At 40.2% G+C, this 18,680-nt stretch overlaps 1 protein-coding gene across 1 annotated transcript; it reads left to right on the top strand.

Moving 5' to 3' along the window:
- Window positions 1-17,346: 17,346 nt before the first annotated feature.
- On the top strand, window positions 17,347-18,257 carry LOC103722996 (uncharacterized). The gene has a single exon (XM_008813766.6). The coding sequence runs from the start codon at window positions 17,478-17,480 to the stop codon at window positions 18,084-18,086; it is 609 nt and encodes a 202-aa protein (XP_008811988.4). The 5' UTR covers window positions 17,347-17,477; the 3' UTR covers window positions 18,087-18,257.
- The last annotated feature ends 423 nt before the right edge of the window (window positions 18,258-18,680 follow it).

Below are 18,680 nucleotides of genomic sequence, written 5' to 3'. Positions count from 1 at the left end.
GGGCGGGCCCGTGGCGGCTGCGGGAGGGGGCTGGGTTGTGGCCGGCAACGGCCGCAGGAGGGGCGGGCCATGGCCGGCGGTGGCCTTTTTCTTCCCCTTCTTCGGTGGGAATGGAAGATCAGTAGGGGCGGGGGCATTTTCGTCTCATATTGCAATGTTGAAATATAGCTGGACCGGTTGTTAAACAACCAGTCAATAAGGATTAAACATTAGAGACCAGTCAAAAAATAGACTGGTCATTAGTTTCCCCAATTAAAATTTTACAAAATTAAAAATTGAAAAGTTTTAAAGCAGTAGTATATGATAAAGTTTATGGATGTTCTAAAAATTGAACCTACAAGATGAGACAAGGTATTTCAAAGCCAATCTTGTGTGCATATTAATGCCTTAATCGTATCCGGATAGACTACTATGAAAATCATCCAACATCTTGTTAGCAATGGCCAGTAGTGATCAAGACAGACTCAGATGCAATGGTTGAAACAGAAATTGCCAAGATATCATATATCATCCTAGATAATATTAGATATTTTGATTCATTGAATCTTCAATAGTCTAGAATGTCAAAATTTTGATCCCTTAATGGATGAACCTGCTAAAAAATATATATTGCAACTCATTTTTATTAGAAATATTGACTTATATTTTAATGCAAGCATCCAAATTAGAGACCATAAAATACCTTCTGTTCTAAATAGATCTCTATTTCTGACTTGGATAGTTGGGCAACTTCTTCTTCGTAGATAAATTCTTTATAGTCTTGCAAAAAAAGTGTTGGGAACCCGCCCATGCCGCTGATATTTCAAAAAAATTCAGATGGCAGCGGAATCGGCATAAGCGGGATCGACGTTCATCGCATGAACGTTGTTTCATGAACCGTTCGTAGTTAGATAAGAATTAAAACTTTTTAAACCTTTAGGAAGATCAGATCTTCACCTTGTGCGGGTAGATGATCACCGCAAACTGAAGTTCGTGGTCTAGGATGAAGGTTTGCTTGAAGCCGTTCAAGTGTCCGGCCTCTACGGGTATCCACACGAAGCAGTGATCCGATCAAAGCTCTCTTGTCTTCCCGGGGTGCTAGCTCCCTTGCAAAGACTTCTTTTGATGGCTGATTTCCTCTCTTTCAATCAATCCTTGATTGTGCTTGAGAGGAGGAAGAAGAAGGATGAAGAAGAGGAAGAAGAAGAATCCCCACGCAGCCTTCTTTCTTTTCCCTGCGTTGGAAGGAAGAAGGGAGGAAGAGGATGCCGCCAACACCTTTGGCTTTTATCTTCCTTGCTTGCGGCTGAACCAAGAGGAGAGGAGAGGGAGGCGTACGGCAAGAAGGAAGAGGACTTCTTCTATGCCCTAGGTGCCGCCCACAAGTCCCTTTTTATAGACATGTGGAGCTCCTAACATTTAGGAGTTCTTGATGTCTTTCCTAAGAGGGGGCGCCGTCTCTTCTCCCTTCTCCACGTGGAAAGGGGAGGGGCTTATCCCCTTCCTCATGGTAAACCCTAATCCATATTAGGTAGGGATTGGAATGCCCTAATGTGGTCAAGCCCTAATCCAATTAGGCTTAGCCCAAGGATGAACCAATTTGGATCCAATCTAGGTAAGTCCTAATCCAATTAGAACTTAAATCAATTTTGACTCAATTGAACTCTTCAATCCTAATCCAATTAGGAGTCTTATTGATTCATTAGATTAATAATTAATTGTGACTTAAGAAACCCTAATCCAAATTAGGACATATATAATTTTAGTCCTAATCCAATTAGGACTCTATTTGAATCCGAAGTCCTAATCCGATTAGGACTCTAGGAATCCTACTCCAAGTAGGAATCCAATTTTGATTCAAAACTCCTAATCTCATTAGGATTGCAGGAATCCTATTCCAAGTAGGAATCCCAGTCCTACTCCAACTAGGATTCCCAGTCCTAATCCAATTAGGACTCTAGGAATCCTACTCGAAGTAGGACTCTTGTTTCAAGTCCAATTAATTAATTCCCTTTGTTCCTTCTTCAACTGAATATCAATCGAATTGATTACTTGTGATTTATAATCACTTTTCAACCATCGGATCGGTCAATACTTCTAGTGTGTGTGACCCCATAGGTTCTACTCTGACTGGTAGTGAGATATATTGGGATCTCTATCACTATATCATTGAAAACTCCTTTCAATGGGTTGGAACGATTCCAACTCAACTCATTAGGGTTTATCGATCATCGAGATAATCCCTGTGAGTCCCACCATCCACCAGTGACACCTAGCAGCATGTAGTGGCTACCCAATAGAATAGAAAGATGAACCTCTAGGTGCAGTTACCATGTGATACAGTCCTACTATCGTGGATCCCTATAGGACGGAGGTCATGGACAACTCGTCAAACCCCATCATCTGTCATATGTCAAAATTTATTCGACTCGAGTTCGATAGTGGAAAACTCTTTCTCCACTTTATATTACTGCCCTGGCCAAGGTCTTAGAACTCAGTCTAACAAATCACATAGGATCACTCCTCTTCTATCAAGGTCGATAGATTCCTTGTAGGTGCATACCCTACTCCTACAGTGAACCTACTGCAGCCAATCTACACTGCATGGACCCATATGGCTAGAGACCATGTATGTGTGCAGTCAAACTACAATAACCTCACTGTGAGTAGCCGAAGCACCGCAGGTCAAAGGACCAGTCACACTACTGCAACATCAAGCAAGTCACTGACGAGTGGATAGACATCCAAGTGACTTCTTGTCTTGGTCACGCTCAGTACCCTTGTTCTCTAATAAGCACCTGCACTATCACTTCAGTGTCCCTACACTGTGGACTCAAGTCTCATCCATCCAGAAGAAAAGTGATCTGTGCACTGATCGGATCGATCACCGTCCTCGTGATGATCCATTGATCAGAAGCATTTAGAAATTAATCACCAATGATACATGGCTCAAATTCTCAACTCTTGAGAATATGTATCATCATCTTATTAATTCCTTGGACGATTTATAGACACATAAACAATATGAATGAAAAGAATGCCCATTTATTAATCAATAATAATAAAGTCAAGTACAAAATTATGTCCCAGAATTATTAATGTGTTAGCCAGATTGGCTTCTAGGGCATACTTCTAACAATCTCCCACTTGCACTAAAGCCAATCAGCCATAAACCTAAGCCCCATCTTCTCAAGATGCGATTAAGTTTTCTGTCGACTTAGCTGCTTAGTGAATGGGTCCGCCACATTTTCTGTGGAGTCTACTCTCTGATCCTCTACTTATTTTCTTTCGAGGTAGTCGCTTATTAGGCTAAACTGCCGCTCTATGTGCTTCGATTTCTGGTGAGACCTTTGGCTCCTTAGCTAGTGCTATGGTGCCTTTGTTATCGCAGTAGAGTGTTATGACATTTGATGACATTACACCCAACTTTGCAATGAACTTTTTAAACCAAAAGATTTCCACTGCACCCTTAGAGACGGCTTAACATTCAGTTTCTAAGGTAGAATCTATAATGATCGGTTGTTTGGAACTCTTCCAATTTACTGAACCACCATTGCACATATTCTGATGTAGACTTTCTATCATCAATATGTGTGCATCCTTCTACCTTCAACTCTGATCTTCTTCCAAAGACCAAGAACATGTCCTTAGTTCTTCTCAAGTACTTAAGATTGTTTTTCACAGCTATCCAGTGCTTTTTGCCTGGATCTGATTGACATATGCTCGTGACATTCACAGCATGTACTATATCAAGTCATGTACATAGCATGGCATACATGAGGCTCCCTATTGCTGATGCATAGGGGATCTTGCTCATGCGTTGAATCTCTTCAGATGTGTTGGGGCACATCTTCTTGGAAAGATTAATTCCATGCCTTAGGGGTAAGCGACCCCTTTTAGAATTTTCCATGCTGAACCTTTTCAGCACTTCCTCTATGTACATCTTCTGTGATAGGCCAAGCATCCTTTTAGATCTATCTCTATAGACCTTTATTCCCAAAATATAGGATGCTTCCCCAAGGTCTTTCATGGAGAACCTTTTTGACAACCAGACCTTGACCGAGGTTAGCATGGAAATATCATTCCCTATCAGGAGGATGTCGTCCACATACAGTACGAGAAATACGACAGCGCTCCCACTAACCTTTTTGTAAACACACGGTTCCTCTTCGTTTTTGATGAAATCAAACGTTTTGATTGCGTCATCGAAACGAGTGTTCCAACTCCGAGATGCTTGCTTTAGTCCATAGATGGACCTTTGCAGCTTGCAGACCTTGTGATCTACATCACTGGAAGTGAAACCCAAAGGCTGTTCCATATAGATATCTTCATCAAGATATTCATTCAGGAAAGCAGTTTTCACATCCATCTGCCAGATTTTATAATCATGAAATGCTGCAATGGAAAGCATTGTTCGGATGGATTTCAGCATGGCTACAGGTGAAAAGGTCTCCTGATAGTCAATGCCCTCGCGCTGACTATACCCTTTCGCCACAAGCCTTGCCTTATAGGTCTCTACCTCTCCATCCGAACCTATCTTCCTTTTGTAGATCCATTTGCATCCAATAGGTACAATACCTTCTGGTGGATCTACTAAGGTCCAGACTTGGTTGGAATGCATGGAGTCTAACTCTGACTTCATAGCTTCCATCCATTTCTCGGAATCGATATCAGATATCGCCTCGTCGTAGGTTTTGGGATCCTGCGTGTGATCCCTATCTCCCACTAGGAACATTTCCTCGGTATCCTCTTCTAGTATACCTAAGTATCTATCGGGAGGATGGGAGACCCTACTTGATCTGCGAGGTGGTTGAGGGACATCGTGTACTGGCTCTGTATTAATGGGTTCGATAGGATCCATGACTCGTTGCTTTTCAGAGACTTTCTCTTCAAGCTCAATTTTCCTCCCACTGCCTCTATCAAGGATAAACTATTTTCATGAAGATAGCATGGCGTCTCACAAACACTTTGTGATCCTTTGGGATAAAAAATTGTATCCTAATAACTCTTTCAGGATATTCAATAAAACGAGCATTAATTGTCCTATTCTCTAACTTGTCCGCCTGTTGTCGCTTGACGTGGGCCGGACATCCCAAATCTTGAGATGACCAAGACTCGGCTTCTTACCATGTCATATCTTATATGGTGTGGTAGGAACGGACTTTTAGAGGTAATTCTATTCAACAAGTAAATAGCTGAAAATAGGGCATCTATCTAAAGAAACAAGGGTAAATCAGTGAAGCTCATCATGGGCTGGACCATATCAATAGAGTCCGATTCCTCCTCTCTGACACTCCATTGAGCTGAGGTGTACCAGGAGGAGTCCATTATGAAACTATACCATTCTCCTTGAGATAATCACGGAACTCTCCATTAAGGTATTCACTTCCTCGATCTGATCGAAGAACCTTAATGAGTTTTTGTGCTTATTTTTCTACTTCATATCTAAGCTTTTTGAACCTTTCAAAAGTTTCATATTTGTGTCTCACACAAATATCCATACCGTGAGTAATCATTGGTAAAATGAAGTAAAAATTACAACCCATAGCCTGCACATCGAATGGGCCACACACATCAGTGTGTACTAGGGTAAGTATTTCAGTGGATCTCCCTGTGTCCTACAAAGGATAATTTGGCCATCTTTCCTTGAAGGCAGAATTCACAAATCAAATATGACTCGAAAGTCAATGAGCCCAAAAGCTCATGTTTCTCCAATTTGTTTATTCTATCTTCTCCTATATGGCCAAGCCTGAGGTGCCATAAATACTTTAGATTTATCTCATTTTTGGATCTATTAGATCCTATGGTATTCACTATTTGCTCAGATATATTCACAGATACATCCATATGTATGTGATAGAGATTGTCAATCTTAAAACCATGTTGAATCAATTTATTTTTCAAATAAAAATCTTTCTATGCTAAATAAAATACAGAAATCAAATTTCTGCTAGCAATAGGTAACAGTCCCTAAGTATCCTGAGCATATCTGACATACCTTCTGAAGGTCTGTCACCCTTCATGTTCTTTATGCTTCCCATGTATGTAGGACAGTTCCTCTTCCAATGGCCGTCCATGATGCAATAGAAACACTTTTCCTTGCAATTGGCCTTTTTCTTGGAACTTCCTTACTTGGTGTTTTCTTAGTCTTCTGTTTCTTCGCAGGCTTCTTCTTCTTCCAAATAGACTCTCTCTTGAAAGTAGAAACCAACTTGACAGCGAAAACGATGCCCCTTGAACTTCTTCAAGGTCCCTAAGTTAGTTACTAATTTATTTAACAATTCTATTTTAGTGCATACAACCTTGTTCATATGGTAATTTACTATAAACTGTTCATATAAAGCTAGAAAGAATTGTGGGATCAAATCCATTTGCAATTCCTTATGCATGGTCATGCCAAGCTTCTCAAGCTTCTCTAAGTCCTTTATCATGGTCAAACCATGATCATGGACATACTGCCCATCATGCATCTTAGCTTTGAAGAGCCTCTTGGACATTTCAAACCGAGCTGCGTGACTCTGATCACCATACAACTCTTGCAGGTGATTTAATATGTCCCTGGCAGTCTCATGTTCTCATGCTAGCATTGTAATGCATTGGACATGGATGCCATTGTGTAGCACCTAACTTTATTGTCATTGTTCGTGCACTTAACAAGCGTCTTACGCTGATCAGTGATCGGACGGATTGGTAACTTGGGGATTCCATGGTCTAGCATATACCCGAATTTCTCACAATTCAAAACTATTTTGAAATTTGCTGAGCCAATCTTTATAATTGGGTTTGGTCAAATGGTTGTTCTATAGGATATGAGTTAAGAGTCTAGAAGCTGACTTTATAATCCTCAGAGAGTAAAGATTCTAGTTAGACTTTTGTACTTGATCCTAATCTGTTCTAAGGTCTTTTAGAACAAATGTAACTCCCACTATTTTCTCGAATTCCTCACACTCCTCTGGTAGGAAAACGGAAATCCCACACGATTAGGGTTTCTAGTGGGTACTGCGGTCCCACCGATTTACATGCCACCTCACCTAACAGTTATTGGTGATACATAAATTGATGAATGTACAACTTTTATACAATGCTTCTCAAGCATGTTGCAGTGCTACTTGGTCTCTAAGCCATGAAGACCTCACCTAACAGTTATTGGTCCCATTTCTTAGTTAAGTCAGACCCACCGTATAACCGTAGAAATAAAGTCGTCATTGGGTCCTCACCTAACAGTTATTGGTGCCCAACCCCACCTTTACCCTACAACATCTCATGTCTATAGAGAGGTCCAGCCCCCCGATGCAACTTGACCACTGTATCCAGCCGAGACAAATCAACATCAGAAAGGCCTTAGCAGCTCTACTACAGTGGAAGACCTATTGACTTAATATTGGTTAATCAGGTCTTAGTGTTTGCAACTTGAGCTCTTCATAAGAGGTAATCGAACAATTGGCCAGGTAAGCAGGTGGGAGGCTCCCCTTACTCAGAGAGTAAGGTCGTAATTAAGTAACCACCTTTCATGCTTTCCTAGACACCAATTAGATCAATTAATCTAATATGACTCGCTCATGTTGGTTCACTCTCGACTTGATTGAGGAGGTTTTAAGTTAGGTCTCAATTGGGTTTGCTACATCACATGTAAACCTATCTACCCGACTCTCATTCACATCACATGCAAACGGCACATTGCAGGCAGTTATAATCGCAGCAATAATTAAAGCTAAACTTTAAATGGGTGATGATCATGGATTCTAGTTAGGTCGTATTACAAGCACATGCACGTCAATCGATCAACTGGTCTTCAACTCTTGAATTGGTTCCAAGCCTCCTTGATCCGATCCTTGATCAACTCTTGATCCAATCGCCATCAACCGCTTAGATCACCTGTTCATCTCATGCCTAGTCTTCAACTTGATCGTTGACGTACATCACATCACACAAATACAACCAGATTGTAAAATAAAAATAAAAATAAATTACATCTCCTTTTAGGAGGCACGCAGGCCTCTCAAAACATCAAATAAGATGCATGCAAGCATCTGAAAAATTACATGACATTGCAGATCACATCGCAGGTCATTACATTTGATACCAAAAGGGTTTGAATCCTATGATCATCACCATATGCAACAATTATAATTTTCAGATCTGAAAACTAACTGATTATATCATGACATAGGTTGCTGATCATGCTAATCATGATTCTAAACTTTGTAATCTCATTAACAATGCAATTAGAATCATCATTTTATCACATAAAAATCAGCATGCAAAAATCAGCACTCCTGAAAAATCTGCATGCAGAAATTTTCAGCATGCATGATCATTCAATTTTCAGATCTAATAAGCCTTTAGATAATTAATTCTTACCTTAATCTACGAAGCCTAGGCTCTGATACCACTGTTGGGAACCCGCCCATGCCGCTGATATTTCAAAAAAATTCAGATGGCAGCGGAATCGGCATAAGCGGGATCGACGTTCATCGCATGAACGTTGTTTCATGAACCGTTCGTAGTTAGATAAGAATTAAAACTTTTTAAACCTTTAGGAAGATCAGATCTTCACCTTGTGCGGGTAGATGATCACCGCAAACTGAAGTTCGTGGTCTAGGATGAAGGTTTGCTTGAAGCCGTTCAAGTGTCCGGCCTCTACGGGTATCCACACGAAGCAGTGATCCGATCAAAGCTCTCTTGTCTTCCCGGGGTGCTAGCTCCCTTGCAAAGACTTCTTTTGATGGCTGATTTCCTCTCTTTCAATCAACCCTTGATTGTGCTTGAGAGGAGGAAGAAGAAGGATGAAGAAGAGGAAGAAGAAGAATCCCCACGCAGCCTTCTTTCTTTTCCCTGCGTTGGAAGGAAGAAGGGAGGAAGAGGATGCCGCCAACACCTTTGGCTTTTATCTTCCTTGCTTGCGGCTGAACCAAGAGGAGAGGAGAGGGAGGCGTACGGCAAGAAGGAAAGGACTTCTTCTATGCCCTAGGTGCCGCCCACAAGTCCCTTTTTATAGACATGTGGAGCTCCTAACATTTAGGAGTTCTTGATGTCTTTCCTAAGAGGGGGCGCCGTCTCTTCTCCCTTCTCCACGTGGAAAGGGGAGGGGCTTATCCCCTTCCTCATGGTAAACCCTAATCCATATTAGGTAGGGATTGGAATGCCCTAATGTGGTCAAGCCCTAATCCAATTAGGCTTAGCCCAAGGATGAACCAATTTGGATCCAATCTGGGTAAGTCCTAATCCAATTAGAACTTAAATCAATTTTGACTCAATTGAACTCTTCAATCCTAATCCAATTAGGAGTCTTATTGATTCATTAGATTAATAATTAATTGTGACTTAAGAAACCCTAATCCAAATTAGGACATATATAATTTTAGTCCTAATCCAATTAGGACTCTATTTGAATCCGAAATCCTAATCCGATTAGGACTCTAGGAATCCTACTCCAAGTAGGAATCCAATTTTGATTCAAAACTCCTAATCTCATTAGGATTGCAGGAATCCTATTCCAAGTAGGAATCCCAGTCCTACTCCAACTAGGATTTCCAGTCCTAATCCAATTAGGACTCTAGGAATCCTACTCGAAGTAGGACTCTTGTTTCAAGTCCAATTAATTAATTCTCTTTGTTCCTTCTTCAACTGAATATCAATCGAATTGATTACTTGTGATTCATAATCACTTTTTAACCATCGGATCTGTCAATACTTCTAGTGTGTGTGACCCCATAGGTTCTACTCTGACTGGTAGTGAGATATATTGTGATCTCTATCACTATATCATTGAAAACTCCTTTCAATGGGTTGGAACGATTCCAACTCAACTCATTAGGGTTTATCGATCATCGAGATAATCCCTGTGAGTCCCACCATCCACTAGTGACACCTAGCAGCATGTAGTGGCTACCCAGTAGAATAGAAAGATGAACCTCTAGGTGCAGTTACCATGTGATACAGTCCTACTATCGTGGATCCCTACAGGACGGAGGTCATGGACAACTCGTCAAACCCCATCGTCTGTCATATATCAAAATTTATTCGACTCGAGTTCGATAGTGGAAAACTCTTTCTCCACTTTATATTACTGCCCTGGCCAAGGTCTTAGAACTCAGTCTAACAAATCACATAGGATCACTCCTCTTCTATCAAGGTCGATAGATTCCTTGTAGGTGCATACCCTACTCCTACAGTGAACCTACTGCAGCCAATCTACACTGCATGGACCCATATGGCTAGAGACCATGTATGTGTGCAGTCAAACTACAATAACCTCACTGTGAGTAGCCGAAGCACCGCAGGTCAAAGGACCAGTCACACTACTGCAACATCAAGCAAGTCACTGACGAGTGGATAGACATCCAAGTGACTTCTTGTCTTGGTCACGCTCAGTACCCTTGTTCTCTAACAAGCACCTGCACTATCACTTCAGTGTCCCTACACTGTGGACTCAAGTCTCATCCATCCAGAAGGAAAGTGATCTGTGCACTGATCGGATCGATCACCGTCCTCGTGATGATCCATTGATCAGGAGCATTTAGAAATTAATCACCAATGATACATGGCTCAAATTCTCAACTCTTGAGAATATGTATCATCATCTTATTAATTCCTTGGACGATTCATAGACACATAAACAATATGAATGAAAAGAATGCCCATTTATTAATCAATAATAATAAAGTCAAGTACAAAATTATGTCCCAGAATTATTAATGTGTTAGCCAGATTGGCTTCTAGGGCATACTTCTAACAAAAAGACCCTCATCTCCTCTACTATGAGATGTAGATACCATCTCCTCTAGTTGAACATGAGTGACATTTGTGCCATATAAAATTATATAATCATTAAAGATGACTAATTAGACTAAGTACTGTTGGTGCAAATTGAACCCTTCAATTAAGGCCAGATGAGGAAGACATGGCCAATTTATTGAAAACATGTTAGGGAGTTAGAAAATGCCACTGGAGTTGGTGTGAATTAAAGATGACTAAGTACTGTTGGTGTCAACTTTTCTTGCTTTCCTTTTAGCAACACTTACTAATTGAGTTAGAAGTTATATTTACAAATTGTATTTTCGTGTTAACATCTCTTTATCCTTTTCAAAATAATTTTATCCTTGTGGAACTATGAAGTCCTATGGGTTTCGCAAGTTCCATCATTGTAGACGCCCATATATTCTCTTACTTTTCATCAACAAAATCAAGCATAACATATTTCTTTTATGTGGGCTTGCGAGACTCTTTCATGGTGGATTCTATAAACGCTCCAGTGGATTCTAGAGCAACTCCTAGTGGATACTAGTAAATGCTGACATGAGTTGGTGGATTCTAACGGCTTCTGACAATCTTTGAATATCTTTGGTAGATTTCCTGCATCAATGGATATCTTTAGTAGCAAGATAAAAATATTTATTATCTCTAACAAGGTACGCCATACCGAACCAAATCGGACAACATAGAACATACCATACCATACCAGTTCGGTATTGATATGCAGTATGGGGGGGTGTACCAACACTCGGTATGTCAGTCCTGCCCTGTACCGAATATACAGATATAATAACAGGATGGTACCGGTACGAGGCCCAGTTTTGAAATGGTTTATATTTATCTCTAGGGAGTATGTTCATTTTTTTCTAATTTTGCTCTAATTAGCTTCTAATTTAATTATTTTAGATTGTTTCTATGTACTTTTGTTATGTTGCTCTAAAGCAATTGGCGTATCCAACTTCATCACCAATATATATGACAACATAAAAGGTATAATGTAATTTTCTTGAAATATATCAAGTCACGGAACTATTTAGCCAAAGGTTTGTTTAGGAGTGGAATCCTAGAATTATTAAGGAAGATGGGGCTTAAGCCCACTATTTGGTCACCGACAGTAAATATCCAAACTCTATGATGGAGATACCATAAAAGAGATTCAATGTAGTAGGAATGAAGCAAATTGAGTGATTGTGCTAGAACACAACTTTTGGAGAACAAATGATGAAGTAAAGTCAAAGGTTGAGTTGCATTTTTAATGGATCTATGACAAGAAGTCTATAGGGTATTAGGTCACAAATACCCTAAAGGACTCATCTGTGTGAGAGCCATTGTAAATGTTGTGACTAAAGGTTTGGGTTGGCCCTAGCAATTTCTCATAAAAAATTATGGCATTAAGCACAAGGCCTTTAATATGCATTGATCATACAAAGACCTAATTGATCTATAATGTGTGTAATATATAGAAGTCTGATACAAGGACTTAATTCAAGATCTAATCCATTAAGACTCCTTTAGATAGATATAATCAATAATAAGTGGGGTTGAAGTCCATTGGATACCTCACTTATTGGCAATATAGGTTGCATAGATCTTCTTTTCTATGATTTTATCATCTTTAAAAATTTAAGCCTTTTGTGAGGGATTGTTAGGAATTTTAATTTAATTTCTTTGTGAAAAGATTCAAATCTTTAAAAAGAAATCTTAATTGTTTCTTTTTGAAAATATTTGAATTTTAAATCCCATTCTTAATAGTCCTATATTGGATATTTAAATGCAAATCCATTTATATTTACTAATGTCCAATTGTTTCAGGCCTAGTTAGGCTTTAGGGATGATAGGTCGGTGACCCACATACATACTCTCGCTCATATCAGGCAGTCATGCTATGCATGTGCACTTGGCGAGGCAAGGCATGCTCGTGCACAATGTATATGCATGCATGGCTAGCATGTTTCTCCGCACACTCTAGCTAGACTAAATTTATAGTTTAATTTTATATCTATAATATAAGCATTATAGGGCAAGTTTAAGTTCATATTTGATTTTGTAATCATAACATAAGCATTACGAATTCCAGAAAACCATGAATATTATGTTGATTTATTTGGAATTTGAATTTGAAGTTTGAAAAGGCTGACTCTATATTGTTGAAACTCTATCAGGATTTTGGAATAGGTCGTGATGCCTTTGGCCTAAAGAATACAGGAGCCACATATCAATGAGCGATACACATGATCTTTCACGACATTCTAGGCTGACTTATGAAAAATTATTTTGATGATGTAGTGGAAAAGTCATAAAGCTTGCTTGAACATCTAGTGTGCTTGGGAAAATCATTTCCACAAATGAGGCATCATCAACTAAAGATAAATCTACTGAAGTGTGCCTTTGGAGTCACTGCTAGCAACCTCTTGGGTTTCTTAGTGCATCAGAGAGAATTTGAAGTGGACAAAAATAAAGCAAGGGCAGTTGTTCAAGCTTAACACTATGTAACAAGCAACAATGGCAAAAGTTACTAGAGCAAATCAATTTTCTATAGAGATATATCCAATTCCTCTAGAAAGATTTAGTCATGCTTTCCCTTGTTGAAGTTAAGGAGCAAAAACGAGTTCAAGTGGACCGATGAAGATCGGTATATAATTGAGGAGATAAAAAAAAAATATTGTCAATCCTCCCATCCTAGAACCTTGTAGAGTGGGAATTCCACTAAAATTGAACACCTCCATGGCTAAAGACTATTAGAAGTTTGTTGGCTCAAGATAATGAAGCTTGGTATGAACAGATCGTATACTACTTGAGCAGGTCGTTAACTGAGATAGAACAGTGATATACGTTGGTCGAGAAATTGTATTTACCATTGTACTATACTTGTACAAAGTTGAGATATTACATGCTTCTAGTTTCTGTTCAAGTTGTTCGCACCACTAATGTGATTAAATATATGCCCACTAGGCCAATCATCTATAGAAGGATCAGCAAATACATGATTGCTTTATCCGAGCTTTTGCATAGTACATCCCTCCAAAGGCAGTAAAACACCAAGCTTTGGCTGATTTCTAGTCAATCATCCATGTGTGACTATTGATGAATAGATCATGGAGTATGTGGAGATCAAAGATATCAGCTTCCACTCCTAGAGGCTATCATTCAATGGCTTGAAAACCGAAGGAGTTGTAGAAGCTGGGATCATTATCGAATCTCCTACTAGAAAAAGAATAGCTTCTCCTTCCGGTTGGAATTTTCTTGTTCCAATAACCAAAGCGAATATGAAATCTTAACAATTGACCAGCAGATATTGCTCGACATAAATTTCATAAGAGGCGGAAGTCAGGGGTGATTTTCAAGTGATGATTAACCAACTCTGCAGGGAGTACAAATGCAACAGCAAAACATTTACGCGATATTACATGAAGGCCATGCAATTGATAGAAAACTTTACTGAGGTAACTATAAGATTCATTTTTCGAGCAAGGAATCAAAAGGCTAATGAGTTAGCACTGGCGACATAGAGAGAAGATTTATGACAATGTCTATATTACATTAATTAAGGTCAAGAAACTTCTACTGTCCGTATTTGAAAGACAGGCTCATATGCAATATGAAGTAGAAGTCATAAATATTAGCTAAAATGATTGCAAATATCCTATAGTTCAGTATTTGACAAATCCTTCGGCTAGGGCCAAAAAAAATTAAAGCTAAAAGCTACAACTACATCTTAATGGGTGATGAGTTATACAAAAGATAGCCAGATGGACTAATGCTTAGATGTCTTAGTAAGGAGGAATCTATGTTGGTGATGAGTGAAGTCCATGAAATTATCTACGAAATTCATCAGGCAGGACCAAGAATGTGGTGGCTGATTACCAAATACAGATATTACAAGCCATGGATGCTAGAGGATTACATAAGATATTCTAAAGGGTGCCAAGCATGTCAAAGGAATGGACCATTGTAGAGAGTTTTGGCAACAGAGTACATCATATTACTAAACCGTGACCATTTAGAAGTTGGATCATGGCAAATCCATTCACTATCATCAGCAGGTTATGAGTTTATCATTATGAGTCTATGACTACACATTACTTCATGAAGTGAGCGAAAGTTGTGCCGATGAGAATTGTAAATCAGAATACAATTATTAATTTATTAGGCACTATATAATTTATAGATTCGGCCTTCTAAAAACTATCACGACCGATTATAAATCTATCTTCACTGGTCAAGCTTATCTTAGCATTTGCAGAAGAGATTGATTTTCGAATTATCCATTCAAGTTGGCAAGGCAACGGTCAGCCCGAATCAACTGATAAAATTTTGATAGCCAACATTCGTAAGTTTGTTGGTGAAAGGCTGAGAGTATTGAATAAAGTCCTTTCCAAATTATAGAGGGGTTAGAGGTCTTCAAAAAGATTGGCCACCAGAGCTACTCTCTATTCCCTAAACTATGGCCATGATGCAATCCTGTCCATGGAGATGACCATTAGATCACACAAATTAGCTCATCAATCTGAGTTGGATAGTCAGAAGTATTCTTAGGCCATGATGGTTGAGTTGAGTTAGACAAAATGAAGCTGTCAGTCTTAGACCATTTGCATACTCAAAAGCTTAAAGTTGCTTGGTTCTAAAGCAAGAAAGTTCGATCGAAGTCCTTTAGTGTTGGAGATTTGGTATGGAAGACAGTCTTTTTTATCAGGCTAGGAGATCCAAGGTTTGGAAAATGGTCCCGAATTGGGAAGGAACATACATCATTGATCAAGTGCAACTCAGAAGTGTATAGACGCTAAGAAGTGTAGATGGTGAAATTCACGGCCGAACTATTAGTGGAAAGTATTTGAAGAGGTATTATCCTATCTTCAACGCACATGAGAAAATTCAAAGTTGAAAAGGGCCAAGATTTGGCCAGATCTTGGATGAGCAAGCCGAAGGCTTAGAATTATATATTGATATTAGTAGAGACTGAGAGGCATGGAGTGACCCAGTTTGTTGTTACACTATGTTGGGGATCGTGGAAAAATTATGGAAGTTGTCGAAATCACTGAAAATCATAACAATAAGGATAGTTATTAGGATCAGTGGTTGTGCTATGATTATTTTATACTTCAGTTATCTTGTCCTTGTATAGATGTTAGAATTATATTTTATATGAAGATTCTTTAACAATCAATCTAATGAATATTTATCTTTTATCTTATCTTTAATCTACCTTTCATTTTAGGAGTAGGCATAACTTAGATTTCTATCATAGCTTAGCGCTAAACCCTTACTATAGCTAGCACTACACCTTTTTACCTTAGCTCAATGCTACAATCCCAGCCATTTCAATCTCTTTCAAACGATGGTGTGATGATGGCGAAAATCCTTGAAGGTTAGAGTACATGGACTTGTGCTACTCTCCATGCTCCATTTGATCCACATGTTTTCAGCTACCCCAACATTGTGGCACATCTATGCTCACATTTAGGCATTGCTCAGTCAAGCTTAGCAAGCTCCCTCTGTCTCGACCAACTGAGTTTCCAAAAATTTCGAGTTCCCTCGCTCATCCGAAATGAACAAAAAGGGCGGCAACAATTGGTGACCACATGTGCTCTCTCACTTAGATCGGCTAGCTGTGCCATACACGTGCATGTGGTGCGGTGAGGCATGCAGGCATGGTGTATGGGTGTGTGATGCATGCATATGCATGGCTAGCATATTTTGCGACACGCTTTAACATGATTATATTTAAAATTTGTTTTATATCTATAATGTAAGCATTATTTATATTTGACTTTGTAATCATGACATAAGCATTTTGAATTTAGTTGGATTTTGATTTTAGATTTTGAAAAGGCTAACTCTTGGCTGTTGACATTCAAAAAGGCCAACTCTCGTTGACCTGCACATCATAATGTATACATTACGAGTCTTAATATGCATGCATTGTTAGGTCATCATGAAGTGCTAGCACTACTGGTTAAGGTTTTTATTGAGAGAGCCATTAAGATTTTTATCGGCCTCATCAGAGGCTATAGCATGCAGACTCAAGGTTTTGGGACTCGCACAACATAATCCTGAATCAAAGCGCCCTACCAGCCTTCTTTTGATCCTTCAAATTCTCTTCTTAATTTCTTTTCAAGATTCCTAAGCCTTTCCTACTGTTCTTCTCACGCAATTGAAAGAGTTTATTGGGTTAGACATCCACATGATGGTGCTCATGATAGGAAGCTCCGGCTAAAGCCAGATTCCTTATCCCTTGGGGATGATCTGAAGGCCAACTTGCACGAAGGGGCAGGATTCATTCTTAAAGTACTATCTTGACATGCTTGGTTCCAGCCTTTCAGGGCACTTCTTCCTTCCAAATTAATTTTACAATTTACCTTGTTATCAAATTTTTAAAATTATTTTTAAACTTTATTTAATATAATTATTAGTATTTTTTAGGGACAAGCAACCAATTTCAGGCCTAGAAATTGCTCGGACCAGACTGAAATCAAGACCGTTTAATCCACCGATTGACCGGACCGGAGTGCACCGGACCAATTTGCAGGCCAAAAGTAGAAGTACGCGTAGAAACAACGTAGGCCGAATAATCCGGGGATAAACGTGAAGTGAAACTTTGGATTAATCGTGGAAAACGCGAGTCAAACAAAAGACCAGGAATTAATTCGCCCGACTATTTGCATCCCGTCGTCACCGGTGGCCTTCATTTCTCTTCCATTGGAAATATCTCCCACATTTTCTACCGGCGCTCCCCTAGTCTCGCGATGGCCTCCTCCGTGGCCCCCGCCGGCGCCGGCGCCGCCCTTCTCCTCGCTGTTCTCTCCCTGCTCTCCGCCTCCGCCACCGCGAGGCCCGGCGTCCACTTCCACCCCTGCAACACCCTCTTGATCTCCTACACCATCTCCTCCTCCTCCAGCGACTCCGTCTCTGGCGAACCCGCCAAGCCCCGCCCCACCAACTTCTTCACCGTCTACCGCATCATCAGACCCTTCCGCACCGTCTACACGGCCTCCTACTCCGGCGATCTCTTTATCCGCCCGGCCCAGATCCGCCGTCCTGAGCTCCCTCGCCGGGCCGCCGTCGTGCCCTCCGAGTCCGCCGCCATCTCGTTTGGGGTCAGCTCCCTCCAGGAGCGCGCCAAGGACATCCTCGTCGTCGTTGTCAGTCTCCTCTTCGGAGTCGGCTGCGGTGCTCTGACCGCCGCCACCATGTACCTCGTCTGGTCCCTCGTCACCAATCGCTACGAGATCTGTGGCACCGATGGGTACTCCGATGAGGAGGACGAGATCGATGATAATCCCAAGAAGGCCGGTTATGTCAACATCCCCGCTGCCGAGCCGGCCCCGTCTAAAGAAGGGTATGAGGGGAACTAGGGTCAGGGTTTCCATGAATAGTGGTGGGGTGCTTCTATAAATATATGATACATAAATTTGCATAGTCTTGTGTGTTTGTGTGACTTGTACGATTTCAAATGGCTCTCCTCTTCGAGGGTTTGACTTGAAATGTTGCATCATGGATACGTATGATCTGGATTTAGTATTTAATTCGCCGTCATTGTGGTTTGCAGGACTCTTTAGTTCCTTGGAAAATGATAATTTTAGGATGTTGTAACTTGGCTCAGTTTATTTTTGAGATTCTTGACTTTTGCTTCGGGATAAAATTTCTCTGGTAATCAAGTGGTGCATCAAGCCAACACTCTAGGTAAATATTACTCTAGAATTTTATATTTCCAACTGTTCTGACGTTATCAAAATTCTAGAGAAAATTTTCTCTCCTGGAAGTATTAGGTTACCTATCCTATCCCCCTGTTCCAGCCAAATACCACAACAACCAAGTGGTGCGTCATCAGCGCCACTGCAATCACCACCACCACCTTCACGATGACCACCACCACAATCACAACCACCACCAAAGTCGCTACCAGGATAGATATGGCAAACGGGTCAGAGGTTTAGCTGGCAATGTAA

This window comes from Phoenix dactylifera, chromosome 3, assembly GCF_051530095.1.
Source record: "Phoenix dactylifera cultivar Ajwa chromosome 3, Ajwa_hap1_PhDact_Kaust_v1.1, whole genome shotgun sequence".
Taxonomy (NCBI): domain Eukaryota; kingdom Viridiplantae; phylum Streptophyta; class Magnoliopsida; order Arecales; family Arecaceae; genus Phoenix; species Phoenix dactylifera.
Note: the sequence above shows the minus strand (reverse complement) of the source record. Positions and strands in the feature narration are given on the sequence as shown.